Consider the following 19,534-nt stretch of genomic DNA (forward strand, 5'->3'; position numbering starts at 1 on the left):
CACGTGTCATAATACCAAACCCATACCGGATGTATTTGGAAGTTCAGAAGGCATCTCTAACCAAATATATATATAATTTTCTGTAAATTAACTGTAAATGAGCGTGGAGGTGTTTGTCGCTCAGTGTTGGTGAATTCTAGCCAGGCTGGCGCCACCTAGTGCCTCCGCTCGATTTCATTTCTCTCCAGCGACTCACTTTGTTCTCCAATTTTATTCAGAATTTAAGAAAAGATTCATGAATGAAGCCCATTGTTTCCTGGATCTGCATCTGAAGTATTTTTTTCCAGCTGCAGGTTCAGTCGTGTGAGTGCAGTCTGGGTCTGATACATACAGATATTTAACAGTTTTGAGAGATTTTGCCACGCCCCTTTTTTAATCGACCAATCAACCAATACAGCAGAGGTCCCCAACCCCCGGGACGCGGACCAGTACTGGGCCGTGAATCTAAACCAGGTCTAAAACTAGGACTGAACCAGGACTAAACCAGAACTAAATCAGTTCTAAAACCAGGTTTAAACCACATCTAAACCAGGACTAAACCAAGTCTAAACCAGAACTAAAAACAGGACTAAACCAGGACTAAACCACGTCTAAAACCAAGACTAAACTAGATCTAAACCAGGACTAAATCAGGTCTAAACCAGAACTAAAAACAGGACTAAACCAGAACTAAAAACAGGACTAAACCAGCTCTAAAACCAAGTCTAAAACCAGGTCTAAGTCAGGTCTAAGCCAGGTCTAAAACCAGGACTAAATCAGGAATAAACCAGGACTAAACCAGGTCTAAACCAGGACTAAACTAGGTCTAAACCAGGTCCTAACCAGGACTAAACCAGGTCTAATCCATAACTAAAAACAGGACTAAACCACAACTAAAACCAGGACTATACCAGCTCTAAAACCAAGTCTAAAACCAGGTCTAAGCCAGGTCTAAAACCAGGAATAAACCAGGACTAAACCAGGACTAAACTAGGACTAAACCAGGTCTAAAACCATAAATAAACCAGGACTAAACCAGGACTAAAACAGGACTAAACCAGGACTAAAACAGGACTAAACCAGGACTAAAACAGGACTTAACCAGGACTAAAACAGGTCTAAACCAAGTATAAAATCAGGACTAAACAGGACTAAACCATGCCACGTTGCCGCAGCCCCCGGTCGGACATAAACCCGGTCCGTGGCTCTGAAAAGGTCGAGGATCACTGGACTACGGGCCCGGACTCTGCAGCAACGTCCCAGCGCGAGAATGTGAGGGACGAGAGTGAGATTTACGTACGACGTGAGATTACACAGACCTGCCCCACTCTCCCCGCTCCAAACCCAGAGCCGAATAAGTCACAGGAAACACACAAACCATGAAAAAACGTGACACTTATAGTCCGAAAAATGCAGTACACACTTTAAATTAAAAACATTTAATTCAAACACTAATGAAACTCCTGCACATCACATCAGGTTTGTCCAGTCGCCGTGTTCAGTTTGTGTCATGTTTTTGTTTATTTATGGAGAATTGTCGTAGGCTTGTGGGCGGAGCCTTGCGCAATAGGACCCGGGAGAGATCGCTAAATTACTCAAACGTGCATGTATGACTCTAAAACTCTTCAGGCAGGTTTTGATGAGGGAACAACACGGTAGAACACGGTAGAAAGCTCCAAAAAGTCCAGTTTGCATTTAAATTGAGAACCAGAACACAAAATGTACTTCAACAACTTAATTTAAAATGTGTTTGTGAATAAATTAACATTAATATAAAATGTGTTGGTGAATAAATTATAATGACATAAACAGTGTTGGGAAGGTGACTTTTAAAATGTATTCCCCTACAGATTACAGATTACATACCCCAAAATGTAGTTTGTAACAGAATCCATTAAGTTACTTCTGGTGAGTAACATAATCTGAATACTTTGGATTATTTGATTTGCTGTAGAGAAGCAAAGACCAGGAAATCTTCACATGAGAAGTTGTTGTTGTGCATGGTTTAGTCCTGGTTTAGTCCTGGTTTAGACCTGGTTTAATCCTGGTGTAGACCTGGTTTAGACTTGGTTTAGACCTGGTTTAGACCTGGTTTAGTCCTGGTTTAGTCCTGGTTTAGACTTGGTTTAGACTTGGTTTAGTCCTGGTTTAGACCTGGTTTAGTCTTGGTTTAGACCTGGTTTAGATCTGGTTTAGTCCTGGTTTTAGACCTGGTTAGTCCTGGTTTAGTCCTGGTTTAAACTTGGTTTAGACCTGGTTTAGTCTTGGGTTAGACCTGGTTTAGATCTGGTTTAGTCCTGGTTTAGTATTGGTTTTGTCTTGGTTTAGTCCTGGTTTAGACCTGGTTTAGACTTGGTTTAGTCCTGGTTTAGACCTGGTTTAGTCTTGGGTTAGACCTGGTTTAGATCTGGTTTAGTCCTGGTTTAGTATTGGTTTTAGTCCTGGTTTAGATTTGGTTAGTCCTGGTTTAGACCTGGTTTAGTCTTGGGTTAGACCTGGTTTTAGATCTGGTTTAGTCCTGGTTTAGTATTGGTTTAGTCCTGGTTTAGACTTGGTTTAGTCCTGGTTTAGACCTGGTTTAGTCTTGGTTTAGACCTGGTTTAGATCTGGTTTAGTCGTGGTTTAGCCCAAAATGTGAAAACAGGAAAATCCCTCTGTGTAATCCATTTATTTCAACAAAGTAACTGTAATCCAATTACCACTCACTGAAACAGTAACTGTAACTGAATACAGTTACTCATAATTTGTACTCTGATTACATAATGTACATGTAATCTGTTACTCCCCGACACTGCACATGAGATGATTTCATATCTGATCTGAGAACAGAGTTTAAAATGTACAGATGAAACTTGATCTCGTGAAGCGTCTGAAACCTGCTCGTCTTAAAAATACTGTGTTTCTTTGCCTGAGATGTTCCGCAGTACAGCATTAACAGGTGACGTGATGTACAGTTGTGTGTAGATGTTGTCGTGTGTAGATGTTGTCGTGTGTAGATGTTGTTGTCGTGTGTGTGTAGATGTTGTCGTGTGTAGATGTTGTCGTGTGTAGATGTTGTGTGTAGATGTTGTTGTGTGTACATGTTGTGTGTGTAGATGTTGTCGTGTGTAGATGTTGTCGTGTGTAGATGTTGTCGTGTGTAGATGTTGTCGTGTGTAGATGTTGTCGTGTGTAGATGTTGTCGTGTGTACGTGTGTAGATGTTGTGTGTGTGTAGATGTTAGATGTTGTGTGTAGTGTTGTAGTTGTCGTGTGTAGATGTTGTCGTGTTGTAGATGTTGTGTGTGTGTGTGTAGATGTTGTTGTGTGTAGTGTAGATGTTGTTGTGTGTAGATGTTGTCGTGTGTAGATGTTGTCGTGTGTAGATGTTGTTGTGTGTGTGTAGATGTTGTCGTGTGTAGATGTTGTCGTGTGTGTGTGTAGTGTTGTCGTGTGTAGATGTTGTTGTGTGTGTAGATGTTGTCGTGTGTACGTGTGTAGATGTTGTGTTGTGATGTTGTGTGTAGATGTTGTGTGTGTGTGTACATGTTGTCGTGTGTACATGTTGTGTGTACGTGTTGTGTGTAGATGTTGTCGTGTGTAGATGTTGTCGTGTGTAGATGTTGTTGTGTGTGTGTGTACATGTTGTCGTGTGTAGATGTTGTGTGTGTTGTGTGTGTAGATGTTGTCGTGTGTAGATGTTGTCGTGTGTAGATGTTGTCGTGTGTAGATGTTGTCGTGTGTAGATGTTGTCGTGTGTAGATGTTGTCGTGTGTAGATGTTGTAGATGTTGTGTGTAGATGTTGTCGTGTGTAGATGTTGTCGTGTGTAGATGTTGTCGTGTGTACGCTCCATGAGAGGCGTGCGAGTCCTGAAATAGCCGTCTTTGTGCGTCGTACTTTGTCTGTTCTTCTGCTCTGCCTCCGCACGTCTTTGATTCGGTCGCCCTCCCACACGGAGACGAGGTGCATGTAAAACCACGGATCTGAACAAAGGAGCAGCGCGTCTTTACAGCGCTCGACGGATTCTGCGCAGACCCGTCTCTGTGCAGCGGGAAAAAGAGGCAGGAGAGCGGCCGTCTCTGTGATAGAAACACTCACAATCTGTAGATGTATAAACCATTAAAGAGGACACATTATGGGTAACACTTTATAATAACTACACCTTAAGCCTTAAAGGTTGTATAGAGGATTTTTTAGGGAAAAGAAATACAGTGACAGCCCTTTTTCCAATGTTGTGCATGTGTGACACCACTTTCCTCCTCCACCGATCCCTCAGTAGAAACACCTCCTCCCGCCTCCTTACTCTAGAAATCATGCTTGTTTACAGCGAAGTGCACGTTCAGATTTACTGTTTGAAGTGACCTGTCTAGAAATAACGACGCGTCAGTTTTTAGACCCTTCGTCTGCTTCATTCACGCAATCGCTGGAAGTGATCTCCAAGAATCACCTCAGTTTGTCTTCGCTCCTTTTCCCCGTCTCTTCTTCTTTCAGCGACCTCAAAACCCGACTTTCTTTTGCGGCAAACTGGTCGTGGGTTCTCGTCCGCCATCGTGACAAACTTTGTCCAAAATGCGAGGAAGCTACAGTTTAAAAAAGCCTCTAAGAACCGCTGCGTAAACCATGTAATCCCCGTGCGCCGATGAGTCAGTTACACTAGAAATGTAGGGAGTTTGATTGACAACCTAACAGCCAATAGAAAATGAGGCAGCCTCGTTTTCTATTGGCTGATGTTTATCTGGCCTCACTACGCCCTCAGCTGATAGATTTTCCATTCTTTTTTTTTTTTTACAAGGCTGCTGCGTCTCTGTAATGGTATTTTAAACTTTCACTGACAATTTTAAACTAAAAAAGAAATCCTCAATACAACCTTTAATAAAGCATGAATAAAGACTTAATTAATAATGAACAAAGACTTAATTAACAATGATTCACGCTTAGTAAATGCTTAATAAATCATAATTCGTCTTCCCTTTAGAAAAGCTCTCCAAAAGACTTAACTAACACATAACAGCTGCCTGAATTATCATTGCATTATTAGTAAATCATTCTCTCATAGTTTACTAATGATTAATTAATGCTCAAATGGTTAGTTCATGAGTAATTAAGTATGAAATAATTATGAGTAACTATTTACAGCACAGGCAAATTAAGTGCAAATGCTAATATCTGGGTTTCACGTGACGTCACAGGGCGACGTTTGTCAGCGCGCAAAATCAGATGGAGGCAGGAAGTGAACTGACTGGAGGAAAATGCCGATGTGTTGTGTAGTTTACGGCTGTGCCAATCGTTCTAACCGAGAGAAGGAAAAGCGATTTTTTTAGAGAACCGAATACAGTCGTCCACAAAGATCAGAAATGGGAAAAGTCGACAGAACAACGCTGTAAAAAGTGGATTACAAATCTGTTTGTTGTCGGGAGGAGGAGCAGAATTCGTTAATGCTCGTGTCTGCGGTGAACACTTCATCAAAGGTTTGTTACAAAGATAAATTGTTTTTTGTGGTTTACCTAAACATAAACGAATCATTAATGGCGAATGATGTTTGTTGACATTAAATAGTTCAGATAGAGGTCACTGTCGATACACTGCAGTTTTTCCCATAACGTCTATACACATAAAATAAGAGAAACACTCACCCCGGCGAAAACCAAACCATAATCATCATTTAGGTGTTTTGCACCAAGGTTGTGGACCCATCCACTGACAAAAAAAGTTATTTGCCTCCAAACTTTTGTACTTCATCTGTTGTTTGGTGTAGAACGATGTCTGAAGAGCTAAATAGTTGGTGATCTCCTCTGCCACGATTGTCGGCAAATCTTTTACTTCGGCTGAAAATTCTCTCATTTTCAATAAGCTCGGGGTCACGTCCAATATATTTGTCGACTAACTGCTGTACTACTGCTCTAAATCCTGACATTGAGTGTTTATACATGCACATCACCATTATCCCTTTGTCAGTATTCGTGGACATGAGCACTAGAAACCGGACACTCATATCCGCGTATACATGATCAAATGGAGTATCCTTTCTTGACATAATCTTACAAATGCGCAGGTGCAAAATTAACTTAAAATCAATTATAAACCAGGAAAAATACAAACCGTGAGCTCCTTTAGCATAAAAGCTAAGGAGCTACGAGATCTCCCAATCCACTGTGCAGTTCTTCATTCAAATCTTTCTCATAAATAAACTCAACTTTACAAATATAAACATAAACACTATAGACACATCAGCCCGTTTGATCAGATAATTCAGCTGTGATCACATTTGTTTACGTTTTACAGAAACGAACTTAAGACCGTTTGGCTAATTAGCATAAACTCGCGATAAAAAACAACTCGCTCCTTGCGCGCTGATTGATCAGTTTTCTTTTGGACTAAATGACACGACTGTGATTATGTGTGTTATTTCTGTGCAGAAGAGGCGCTAATGATGGTAAAGTGTGTTCCGTGCGTATAGAGTATAGAGATATTCATGTTTTAGCTTTCAGCGTCACACGAGTGCAGATTGTACGTGTGCAGGTTTAGCGCAGCTCTTTATTTTACAGTCATTTCACTCGTTTGGTCACTTTATTTATGTTGGTCAATTTATTTATGTCGCTACTGTTGTGGTGAAAGACTGGAAAAGTGTCTTTTGGACGCATGCGCACTCAACTTTATGTTGCAGTAACCGGGATACTGCGTTTACATGCCACAAGTATCCTGGTTATTATCGGAATAAACCAGCTACAGTAACCCGGTTTCTAATAACCGAGTTACTGCCATAACCGGGTTACTGAAACCGGGTTACTGCGTTTACATGCACCATCAAGAAACCGGATACTCAAAAAACCCGATCATAACCGGGTTATTGATGTGCATGTAAACACACTCAATAAGAACTCTTCTCCATATCTGTGTTCTCCAGAGCCGTGTTTGTTTGTCGTGTTTGTCTTCACTTCACCTGAAATTCGCGCATCATCGTGATCATGTGACTGAAACCCTCCTATTAGTAATTAGTAGTAATTAAGTAGTTACTAAGCGTGAATCATTATTAATTAAGTCTTTGTTCATTATTAATTAAGCCTTTGTTCATGCTTTATTAAGGCTAAATAAGGTGTTGTTATTATAAAGTTTTACCACATTATGTACTAGATCAGGGGTTTTCAAATTGAAGTAAACGCGTCTTTCGTGTTCCTGCAGTGATGAGTTTCAATAACAACTGATCATAAACACTTCCCGGTCAAAAAAAAAAAAGTTACCACCTGGATTTAACTAAACAAACAGGTATGAACCTCCTTTAGGTGCATCAAGAATTTTGGACTTCCGGTTATTGCGCCGTCTTCAAGTCTTTTGAACCATATCATTTTTGTTTCTGGTTCTGATATTGTTCATCATATTTTAGTTCTGGGATTTGGACATCGTTAATTGTGTGATTGTTCGATCCTATCAGCGGAAAACAGCTTGAGTAATTTGTTGCAATCTAGGCTTGGGCGTTTGATTATATTTTCATAGTTTTCTTAATAGATCGTCGGGAGAATTAACGATTGATTATCGATTAACCTTTAGCGTTTTTATATTAAAATGATCATCATTATTATTACAATCTGCACTACTAATCTGCATAAATAAATTCAACTTTACGACATATAAACATAACCACTCTAGAGCCACATCAGTCCGTTTGACATTATAATGTGTTAAATGCAGATTTGCTCAAGTCTCACAGAAACAAAACTTAAAACCACATGTCTAATTTGCATAAACTAAGTGAAGAAAAAATCTGCTCTTGTGTCGCTGATGTAGTTCAACTTCTGTCGACTTTGAGGTCCCTGACACCCCCACTGTGCACATGGCCTCACACTTGTCTTAACCGGGACGAAAAGTGGGGAATTTCTTGTACAAGTCATTGTTAAAAGCGCATTTGAGCTTCGGCATGTTGCAGACTGACCGACTGTCTGTGTCTGCTCGCTCCGTCTGACGCACAGAGAGCCACATGAGAAGCTCAGTTTAATGGCCCCATGAAAGATCATGAAAACCCAGACATTTGCATCACTTTATGAAAAAAAAACAAAAAACCCACACGGCCAGGACAGGATGTGACAAACGGACATGTCCACAGAAAAAAATGAGATTTGGTCACCCTACACTACGCACAGCGACCTACATTCAGTTTGTCGATAAAAAATGAACGTAATCGACGAAAATTCTTAATGATCATTTATCGATTAATCGACTAAACATGCCCATCCTATTGCGAACTCCATAAATGCAAAAGGGAATCAGATGTGTGTGACTGCAAACCTCTTTTCAAACTGTTTCTCTTCCCAACGGAATTGAAAAATAGTGAAAGGAAAAAGGAAACCTTTGACTGCCTAAATCATCCCGAGTTTGCAGAGAACATTTTGTATGTGGAGAGTAGGGATGGGCACGATTAGTCGATTAATCAATAATTGATCATTAAGAATTTCATCGATTACGTTAATTTTAATCGACAAATTGAATGTAAATGTTTGTGTGTATCATGACCAAACAGGTGTGTACATGTGTCTCTGCATCAGAAGGAGCGAGACACAAACAGTGGGTCAGTCTGTAACGAACCGAAGCACAAAATTGATTTAACCAGGATTTGTACAAGAAATTCCACACTTTCTGTGCGTTGGACAAGTGTGAGTCCATGTGCACAGTGGATAAAGCAGCACATATGTTTCTGTGTCCAGTGGGAAAAAGTTTTTCCAGGTGAGAGCGCTCAATGTGGGATACGAGGCCCCGCCCCCTCCCCCGTACGCTTCCTGGTTTTGAACAAACACAAATCTGTCACACTGACCTGTTTCACCTGAGTCATGTCTTTTAATCCAACACAAGTTGAACCACATCAGCGACACAAGAGCTGGAGTTTTATCTTCACTTAGTTTATGTAAAATTAGTGATTGGTTTTAAGTTTTGTTTCTGTGAGATTTGAACAAAACTGAATTAAACACATTATAATGTCAAACAGCTGATGTGGCTCTAGAGTCGTTGTTTATATGTCGTAAAGTTGAATTTATTTATGCAGATTAGTGAATAGTAAAATAATGATGATCATTTTAATATAAAAAGTAATGATTAATCGATAATCGATCGCTACTTCGAGATCGATTAGAAATTTAATCGAATGCCCGTGTGGAGAGACATCAAACAAAATCCTGTTTGTTAATGGAGAAGAGCAGAAGACAAACAGACTGAGCTGCACTTTCTTGTTCTTGTGGTTTTACGGCAACATCACGTCTTGGTCTCTTTGCAGTGGAAGGTGTTTCTTGGTGAACAGTTGGTGCTTTTCGCTTTGGCGTTGACTTTTTAAATTCATAACCGATGTTGAGCGAGGGATCGTCTCGTTCTTGACTCTATCTCGTGTCTCGTCTGGTGAAAATTCTATCTCGTCACACCCCTATAGCTGTTGAAATTAAATATTGTGATTTGCAATGAACAAAATGTGATAATCTGTGTATGTCATAGTTTAATATTAAATACCAGAAAAACACTCAGAATTATGATTACGGATTTGGTGGATCACATTCATTATATTATTTGTCTGCAGTTTAAAGCTAAAATAATGAATCTAAGTGTCAATCTTCCTGACATTTCACAGGTTCTGAGCCCAAAATGAGATAAATAAAGTGTGTAACGTCGTGTTCCTGTGGCAGTTCTCGTGTGTGTGTGTGTCGCGCTGGCTGTTTTATGCACACTCACATCCACAAACAAGAACACCGCTCGTCTCCATGGAAACGCAATTTGGACAAACGTCTGCTCGCCCCGGGAGGTCGTCTGGTCCTCGGGCTTCTCAAACCGGGGCGCGGGGGCCGTCAGGTACTCACGCTCCCTGTCAGGATTTTTACTCTTGAAGCTGCGGCGTGTTTCTGGACGGCAGACGCAAGAAACTGAGACGATTATAAGAAAGAGTGTCTCCTGTCCCAGCAGATTTATCCAAAACCACTGATTTGTCCCAGTTTTATACAAAAAAATATCCCAGGTGTCTCTGTTTTGCACCAATTTAATACTTACCAACAGTAAAGAGAGGCATAAACTGACATTTGTTTCTGTAAAATATAGAAAATCTGCTTAAAAATGATCAAAACACAAAGAAAACGTGACTCACATTTTTCTTGCTGTGGTCCAAAGAAAGAAAAATTATCTAATGAGGTTTGTGAGTTAAACGTGTGTGAAACAAAACACAAGTCCAGGTCTGTTTGTGACGAGGAAACTGCATTAGAACAGGACTAAACCAGGACTAAACCGCATCTAGACCAGGACTAAACCAAGACTAAACCAAGTCTAAACCAGGACTAAACCAAGACTAAACCAAGTCTAAACCAGGACTAAACCAGGACTAAACCAGGATTAAAACCGCATCTAGACCAGGACTAAAACCAAGACTAAACCAACTAAACCAAGGACTAAACCAGGACTAAACCCGCATCTAGACCAGGACTAAACCAGGACTAAAACCAGGACTAACCAAGGACTAAACCAAGTCTAAACCAGGACTAAACCAGGACTAAACCAGGACTAAACCGCATCTAGACCAGGACTAAACCAGGACTAAACCAAGTCTAAACCAGGACTAAACCAGGACTAAACCAAGTCTAAACCAGGACTAAACCAAGTCTAAACCAGGACTAAACCAAGTCTAGACCAGGACTAAACCAAGACTAAACCAAGTCTAAACCAGGACTAAACCAAGTCTAAACCAAGTCTAAACCAGGACTAAACCAGGACTAAACCAGGACTAAACCGCGTCTAGACCAGGTCTAAACCAGGTCTAAACCAGGACTAAACCAGGACTAAACCAGGACTAAACCAGGACTAAACCAGGACTAAACCACGTCTAGACCAGGACTAAACCAGGACTGAACCAGGAGTGTACACCAGACCAGGACTAAGACCGGGAATGAGACCAGGATTGAGACTGGGACCAGACCCGGACTGAGACTGAGACTGGGACCATACTGGAACAAGATCAGGACTGAGACTAAGATTGAAACTGGGACCAGTTCAGTCCTGGTTTAGTCCTGGTTTAGTTTTTTTCCATTTTTCATTTAAACACAAAATCAAAAACTGAAAAAACGAATCATTATCTGTTTTTTATAAAATTTTGCTTTTGGAGACAAATAATGACGCAAATAGTTGTTTTTTTTTTTTTCATTTTCTTATGTTTGGTTTTATTTTGAAAAACTGACTGAACGACACACAGATCGGGGGCGTCGTGTTTCCTCTCGTGTCCCGTCGGTGTGTGATCTGGGACTGTGCTGGGAGCGGCGTCCACAGTGGATCGGTTTATAAAATTGTCAGGTTTAAGGCAAGGCAAGTTTATTTGTACAGCACAATTCGTACACAAAGTAATTCAAAGTGCTTTACAGAATAAGAAATACATTAAAATCATAATAAAAACAAATCAAAACATAAATAATCATGAAGATTAAAAATTAAAAAAGAGAGACATAAATTGGAGAGAAGAGTGCGGAATGAAAACCTTTCAGTTATTTGCACAGTTAAACAGAAATGTTTTGAGTCTGGATTTAAACAGCGTCACAGAAGAGTCTGTCTCACATGTTCAGACTGTTCCAGGTTTTAGCTGCATGAACCTGAAACTCTGACTCCCCTTGTTTAGTCGTGACTCTGGGCACCAGCAGGAGTTGGTCCCTGAGCTCCTCAGAGTGTGAGATGTTCATATGACACTAACATGTCACAGATGGACTTTGGTGCTCGGCCATGGAGACACTTGTACAAACAGAGCTGCTTTAAAGTCTCTGAGACCACAGGAGCCAGAGCAGAGACCTGAGACCAGGACTTATGTGCTCGTACTTCCTAGTTCGAGTCAGGACCCGAGCTGCAGCGTTTCTGGATGTTCTGGATGTTCTGGATGTTCTGCAGCGTCTCACAGCTCGTTTGGAGAGACCAGTGAGCAGAACATTACAGTATCTAACCTACTGGAGACAAACGCATGGATAAGTTTCTCCAAGTCTGATTTAGACAGTAAACCTTTGATTTTTGCTATGTTTTTTAGATGGTAAAAGGCTGCAGATGTTATTGATTTGATGTGGCTGTTAAAGTTCAAGTCTGAGTCCATTATTACCCCGAGATTTCTTGCCTGATTTGAAGGTTTTAGAGCGAGAGACTGGAGGTGACTGCTGACACTGTCCCTTTGTTTCTGTGGACCAAACACTATGACTTCAGTCTTGTCAGAGTTTAAGCCCACCTAAACATTGTAAAAATAAGAAGAAAGACAAGAGATTAATATCGTTTTCTCATGAGGAGGGAGGACAGAGAGTGCATTTACCGTCACAGTCTCTACCCGCTCTGATGCACTGTCTGCGTCTCCTCTTTTTATTGTCACAAGAGGGTCCCTAGTTACAATGGGTGTTTCTCTAAAGGGGAGGGGTTGAAAACAGCAAAAAACGGTAGAAACGCCAGACATGATTCATCGTGCAAATATGAATATCAAGAGCAGGTGGCCGATAAGGTGTAGCATCTTCAGGAACAGTGCCTCCCCTCCTTTCCGCCAACTTTGAGAGCACAAAACATTATTCACACAAAAACAATACATAGAAAATATGGGAGAACATATACAATTATTCTAACCAAAACGAACAGGTGCTCGTGTCTGCGTGAGTCTGGCCCGACTCTCGCTGAGTGTTTTTATTGGAGGTGACGGAGCCCGAGGACACGGCTGCTGCTGCTGCTGCTGCTGGACACAGTGTTCTGCAAATCCAATAGAGACGCTGCATTTGAGCCGGTTCACCCAGACACACGGCCGAGCTGCTGCGAGGAAAACATCCAAACACCGACTGTAATAAGGACAGAATTTGGAAAAAAAAACTAAACAAAACAAAACAAAAACTCATAATTCTCCTTTTTTTTTAACAGTTGTAATGCTGATTTTTATTTTTTTTTAAGCATTTATTTATCGGGTCAAGTTATTTAGACCAAACAATGTACAGAAAAATTGTTACAGTTTTTTTTTTAATTAATAAAAAAAATTTAATATAGCTACATCCACCCCTTAGTCCTGGTTTAATCCTGGTTTAGACCTGTTTAGACCTTGTTTAGTCCTTGTTTAGTCCTTGTTTAGACCTGGTTTAGTCCTGGTTTAGTCCTGGTTTAGACCTGGTTTAGTTCTTGTTTAGACCTGGTTTAGTCCTGGTTTAGACCTGGTTTAGTTCTTGTTTAGACCTGGTTTAGTCCTGGTTTAGTCCTGGTTTAATCCTGGTTTAGACCTGGTTTAGTTCTTGTTTAGACCTGGTTTAGTCCTGGTTTAGACCTGGTTTAGTTCTTGTTTAGACCTGGTTTAGTCCTGGTTTAGTCCTGGTTTAGTCATGGTTTAATCCTGGTTTAGACCTTGGTTTAGACCTGGTTCAGTCCTTGTTTAGTCCTTGTTTAGACCTGGTTCAGTCCTTGTTTAGTCCTGGTTTAATCCTGGTTTAGACCTGGTTTAGACCTGGTTTAGTTCTTGTTTAGACCTGGTTTAGTCCTGGTTTAATCCTGGTTTAGACCTGGTCAAGTTATTTAGACCAAACAATGTACAGAAAAAGAGAACAGCTTTTTCAGTTTTTTTTATATAATCGACAGTCGATCGCACCTTTACTTCTGTAGCACTGAAAATTTAACATTTAAACAAACTCATAAAGACAAAGACTGAGAAGACCGAACACAAATGCCCCCGAAAACAAAACCAGATTTGTAAGTCGTGAAATCTGCAGCCGAAAACGGAAATCGAGCAGCAGAAAGAAAGTTTGGAGTGAGAGAGAAACTTGTGACACCGGGAGGATGAACCATGAAACTTTCCTGAAGTCACTGGATGGACAAAGTCTGGACTTCAGTGACACCGAAACCATCCTGTCGGGATTCAGAAAGACACCCGAATAATTCTGTAACTATAACCAGGTCTAAACCAAGGTCTAAACCAGGTCTAAACTGTAAGTTGTCCTAAACCAAGTCTAGGTCTAACTGAGGTCTAAACCAGGTCGAACCATGATCAGAATCAGGACCTGGATTAAACAAAGTCAAAGCCAGATCTAAATTAGGTCTAACCAAGATCTAGTCCAGGTCTAAACCAAGTCTAACCCGAGGTCCTTCAGTGACACCGAAACCATCCTGTCTGGATTCAGAAAGACACGAATAATTCTAACTGGAACTGATGCTGAGTCTGACGACAGCGACACAGAAGAGTTTGCGTCGCTCTGTTTACCTCCGGAGGTCGAGGTCGAGTTGTTCAGAAGTGACACCGAGGATGAAGAACTGAATGGATTTAGTGATTTGGAGTGAGATGGAGAGTTTGTTAAACTTGTTCTGTTCTGTTGTTTATGTTAAGTTTATCTGAAGAACTGTTCATATGTGACGTTAACAGTCTGTTCTTCTCTCTTCTAGTTGTTTTTACTACAACTTCACTTTACACAGGAAATGTCTGCTCCTGCTCTCTCATTTTATAAAATACATTTCCCCCCCAAAAAGTGCGATTTATATATGTTTTTTTTTTTCTTTTTCATTAAGCATTTTTTGGCTGGTGCAATTTATACTCCAGTCACACTCAGGTCTGTACTGAACACATGAATGTTTGATGGAGTCCCACAGACTGAGCCGTGTGCTGCTGCTGTTGTGTGCAGGAGACCAGGTCTGAAGAAAAACAGGACCAGACCTGAGCCCGGACCTGAGCCCGGACCTGAGCAGGGGAGAGGTCTGAGCCAGACCAGATCTGTGCGGAGGAGAGGAGGGGTCTGTAGAGCCTGGAGCGGGGAGAGGACTGCTCAGACAAGTACAGCCGACTTGTGCGGAGTCGTTTTCCATCATCAGTGAGTTTACAAGTCACAAAATCTTATGTTGAACCACAGACCGGAGGTAACACGTGCTCCCTTTGTCTGAATCTGCTGCTGTCGGGCTTCATCTTGGTTTGAACTCGCTCTACATGATCCTGGGGTTTTTTACTTTTTTGTCCCAGAACCAAGTCACACTCCCTTTGTCCATTTTTAACACAATCGGTGTTGAACTGAACCATGAGAAATGTTAGAAATATGTGTTGTAACTTGTAGGACTTGTAGAAAGACTTGTAGAAATCCAGTTCCCGTGTGTCTCCGTCTGTGTCCTGAAGTTTGTGCTCGTTTGTCTCTGCAGATCGCGGCTGAGGGAGGAGGCGGAGCCATGGGCAAACAGAACAGTAAGCTCCGCCCCGAGGTGCTGAACGACCTGAGGGAGAACACGGAGTTCAGCGACCACGAGCTGCAGGAGTGGTACCGCGGCTTCCTGAAGGACTGCCCCACGGGACACCTGACCGTGGACGAGTTCAAGAAGATCTACGCCAACTTCTTCCCCTACGGAGACGCCTCCAAGTTCGCCGAGCACGTGTTCCGCACCTTCGACACCAACGGAGACGCCACCATCGACTTCAGAGAGTTTATTATCGCCCTGAGCGTCACCTCGCGAGGAGGACTGGAGCAGAAGCTGCGCTGGGCCTTCAGTATGTACGACCTGGACGGAAACGGCTACATCAGCAGGGCCGAGATGCTGGAGATCGTACAGGTGAGAGGGACATATACACACACACGAGCAGGGCCGAGATGCTGGAGATCGTACAGGTGAGAGGGACATATACACACACACGAGCAGGGCCGAGATGCTCCAGATCGTACAGGTGAGAGGGACATATACACACACATGAGCAGGGCCGAGATGCTCCAGATCGTACAGGTGAGAGGGACATATACACACACACGAGCAGGGCCGAGATGCTCCAGATCGTACAGGTGAGAGCAGGACTGAAAGTAGGTTTATTAGACGAACATCACAGCTTCAGACACAGACCAATCTGTTAGAATATGATTTGGGCCGAATCATTTTAAAGGCACATTATTATATTCTGTTCAAATCAGGGTTGTGCTGTTTTTTTCCACACCTTAGAAATCTGATGCATTTTAACATGTCTGACTCTGGTGTGAGCAAAACCAACTGTCACATCCTGCTCCTTCTGTGTGCAGTGACCTTCACTGTGTGACCTGCTCACTTCACACATGAAGGTTCTGTGGACTAAGAGCACAGGAGCTTTGGCCTGTCATACATTTAGATCATGTTTAGATCATTTAATCACTTTTTCATATAAAACAAGGCTCTTGGGAGGACTTCTGTCAGTGCCTCTTAGGTTTTACGCTTTATATTTTCATACTTTCTCTTTTCTGGGTCTGGGGATTCTGTGCACATGACACTTCATTACAGACGGATGTGGTTAATTTGAATATCAGTGAACCGAAAGCACAGATTGGTGTTAAACCTTTCAGTTGTGTTGTGGTGTTTGCTTAGTTTCCTCCTTAGTCTCACTTGTGAATGAACTCAGTTAATGGTAGGGCAGATTAAATACGAAAAAATACACAGCCTGACACAGAAATACATTCAGTTAAATGGTTTAAGTGACAGTTTGAGTTTAGATTTAGTTATTTTCACCCCGGAGTGAGAGGGACTTTTGCACATACAAGAGCAGGGCCGAGACGCTCCAGATCGTACAGGTGAGAGGGACGTGTGTAATTACATGAGCAGGGCCGAGGTGCTGGAGATTCCCTCCCTGAGCTGCAGAGGCTGCACTAGCACTGAGTCAGGACTGATGAGAGCGGCGTGTTTGTGACAGGTCGAGTTTGTTACACACATAAATTATAAAGTTGTTTTGAGTTGAAGCTCTTTTTGATTTGAATGTTTATCTCATATCTGAGGACACAGACGGGTCGTGTTTTTGACATGTCCATATAAACCTAAAAAATAGTTTTGAAATGACATTGTCCTGCTGCTTGTTTAACACGGTAGAAACGGGAAAGTCTGAAATACAAAAAGCATTTGGGCCTAAAATACTGTACATCCTTTTGCTTTTGCTTAGAGTTGTGTAAACAGTTTTAGATCTGCTGTTTTGTTCAGTGGTTTCTTCTTTAGTTCTCCAACGTTGTTATTCGTTGTTACTCGTTCTCCAGAGAGTTGTTATTCATTCTTGTTATTCGATTGTTAATTCGTTCTCTAGAGTTGTTACTCGTTGTTATTCATTGTCTCTAGAGTTGTTATTCGTTGTTATTCGTTCTCTAGAGTTGTTATTCATTCTTTAGAGTTGTTATTCGTTCTCTAGAGTTGTTATTCGTTCTCTAGAGTTGTTATTCGTTGTTATTCATTCTCTAGAGTTGTTATTCATTGTTATTCATTCTCTAGAGTTGTTATTCATTGTTATTCATTCTCTAGAGTTTATATTCGTTCTCCAGAGTTGTTATTCATTCTCTAGAGTTGTTATTCGTTCTCCAGAGTTGTTATTCATTCTTTAGAGAGTTGTTATTCATTGTTATTCGTTCTCTCTAGAGTTGTTACTCGTTGTTATTCATTCTCCAGAGTTCTCCAGAGTTTTTATTCATTCGTTGTCATTCGTTCTCCAGAGTTGTTATTCGTTCTCCAGAGTTGTTATTCGTTGTCTTCATTCATTCTCTAGAGTTGTTATTCGTTCTCTAGAGTTGTTACTCGTTGTTATTCGTTCTCTAGAGTTGTTATTCGTTGTTATTCATTCTCTAGAGTTTTTATTCGTTGTCATTCGTTCTCCAGAGTTGTTATTCGTTCTCTAGAGTTGTTATTCATTCTCCAGAGTTGTTACTCATTGTTATTCATTCTCTAGAGTTTTTATTCGTTGTTATTCGTTCTCTAGAGTTGTTATTCGTTGTCATTCGTTCTCTAGAGTTGTTACTCGTTGTTATTCGTTCTCTAGAGTTTTTATTATTCGTTGTCATTCATTCTCCAGAGTTGTTATTCGTTCTCCAGAGTTGTTACTCGTTGTTATTCATTCTCTAGAGTTTTTATTCGTTGTTATTCGTTCTCTAGAGTTGTTATTCATTCTCCAGAGTTGTTATTCGTTCTCTAGAGTTGTTATTCGTTGTTATTCGTTCTCCAGAGTTGTTATTCGTTGTCATTCGTTCTCTAGAGTTGTTACTCGTTGTTATTCATTCTCTAGAGTTTTTATTCGTTGTCATTCGTTCTCCAGAGTTGTTTTTCGTTCTCTAGAGTTGTTATTCGTTGTTTTTTTCTTTCTCCAGAGTTGTTACTCGTTGTTATTCGTTCTCTAGAGTTGTTATTCGTTGTTATTCGTTCTCTAGAGTTGTTACTCGTTGTTATTCATTCTCTAGAGTTTTTATTCAGTTGTCATTCGTTCTCCAGAGTTGTTATTCGTTCTCTAGAGTTGTTATTCGTTGTTTTTCTTTCTCCAGAGTTGTTACTCGTTGTTATTCGTTCTCCAGAGTTGTTATTCATTGTTATTCGTTCTCTAGAGTTGTTATTCGTTGTTTTTCTTTCTCCAGCGTTGTGTTCATCGGTGTGTTTTTAATGGAGTGAGGAGCACACGAGTCAGTGGTTTTGAGATTTGTGGTGTGATGAGGAGCCGCGCCCTGACGTGAGCAGCTCCGTGTCGCTGTGAGGCCGATCGCTCTTATCTGCTCTTACTCCCTCCTCCTCCTCCTGCACGACTCTATCAATATTTACTCAGCCACTGTTTGTGGAAACCAACCAATGTGAACGAGGGTCAGTGAAGTGTGCGGCTCCGAACACACCACAGGACGACTAATGACCCACGAGCAGCTGAAGGCCAAATCACACACACGGTTAGAGCTCCTCGTGTGTCAGATGCCCTCCCCGAGTGTCATTCGGTCGTTTGTTTTTCAAAATAAAAACAAAAATAAGAAATGAAAAAAACAACAACAACTATTTTCTTCATTATTTGTCTCCAAAACCAAAATGCAAAAACAGATAATGATTTGTTTTTTCTGTTTTCGAGTTTGTGTTTAAATGAAAAATGGAAAAAAAAAACTGATAATGGACTAAACCAGGACTAAACCAGAACTAAACCAGGACTAAAACAGGACTAAGACAGGACTAAAACAGACTAAAACAGACTAACAAAAACAAGACTAAAACACTAAACCAGGACTAAACCAAGACTAAACCAGGACTAAACCAAGACTAAGACAAGACTAAAACAGGACTAAAAACAGGACTAAACAAGACTAAAACAGGATTAAAACAAAGACTAAAACAGGACTAAAACAAGACTAAAACAAGGCTAAAATAAGGAAACAACTAAAACAAGACTAAAACAGGACTAAAACAAGACTAACCAAGACTAAACCAGGACTAAAACAGGACTAAAACAGACTAAAACAAGACTAAAAACAGGACTAAAACAGGACTAAAACAAGACTAAACAAGACTAAACCAGGACTAAACAGGACTGAACCAGGACTAAACCAAGACTAAAACAAGACTAAAACAAGACTGAACCAGAACTAAACCAGGACACTAGTTCTGTAAACACTCTGAACATTTTCTGATGGGAAAGAGTTCAACATTTCCGATTTATCTCCAAAAGTCTGATCAGTTCTACACGTCGGTGCCGTACAGTCATGGAAAATTCACTTTAGGTCATGGAAAAGTCATGGAAAAGGTTTGAAATGGTGTGAGTGAAACAGAGCAGGGACACAGACGTCACTCGTGTTTGTTTGTGTTTTTTTCCACAGGCCATTTATAAGATGGTGTCGTCAGTGATGAAGATGCCCGAAGACGAGTCGA

At 40.9% G+C, this 19,534-nt stretch overlaps 1 protein-coding gene across 1 annotated transcript in view; it reads left to right on the forward strand.

The window, feature by feature from the left end:
* Window positions 1–19,534, forward strand: part of LOC110174841 (hippocalcin-like protein 1) — a 52,332-nt gene that overhangs the window by 25,337 nt on the left and 7,461 nt on the right. The window contains exons 3-5 of the mRNA XM_055149754.1: window positions 14,575–14,760; window positions 15,080–15,484; window positions 19,483–19,529. Coding sequence (XP_055005729.1) covers window positions 15,107–15,484; window positions 19,483–19,529 — 425 coding nt within the window. The 5' untranslated portion in view covers window positions 14,575–14,760; window positions 15,080–15,106. The remainder of the gene's footprint in view (window positions 1–14,574; window positions 14,761–15,079; window positions 15,485–19,482; window positions 19,530–19,534) is intronic.

The sequence above is a fragment of the Boleophthalmus pectinirostris genome, unplaced genomic scaffold, assembly GCF_026225935.1.
Source record: "Boleophthalmus pectinirostris isolate CB_2022bp ecotype Guang Dong unplaced genomic scaffold, ASM2622593v1 HiC_scaffold_13, whole genome shotgun sequence".
Lineage (NCBI taxonomy): Eukaryota > Metazoa > Chordata > Actinopteri > Gobiiformes > Gobiidae > Boleophthalmus > Boleophthalmus pectinirostris.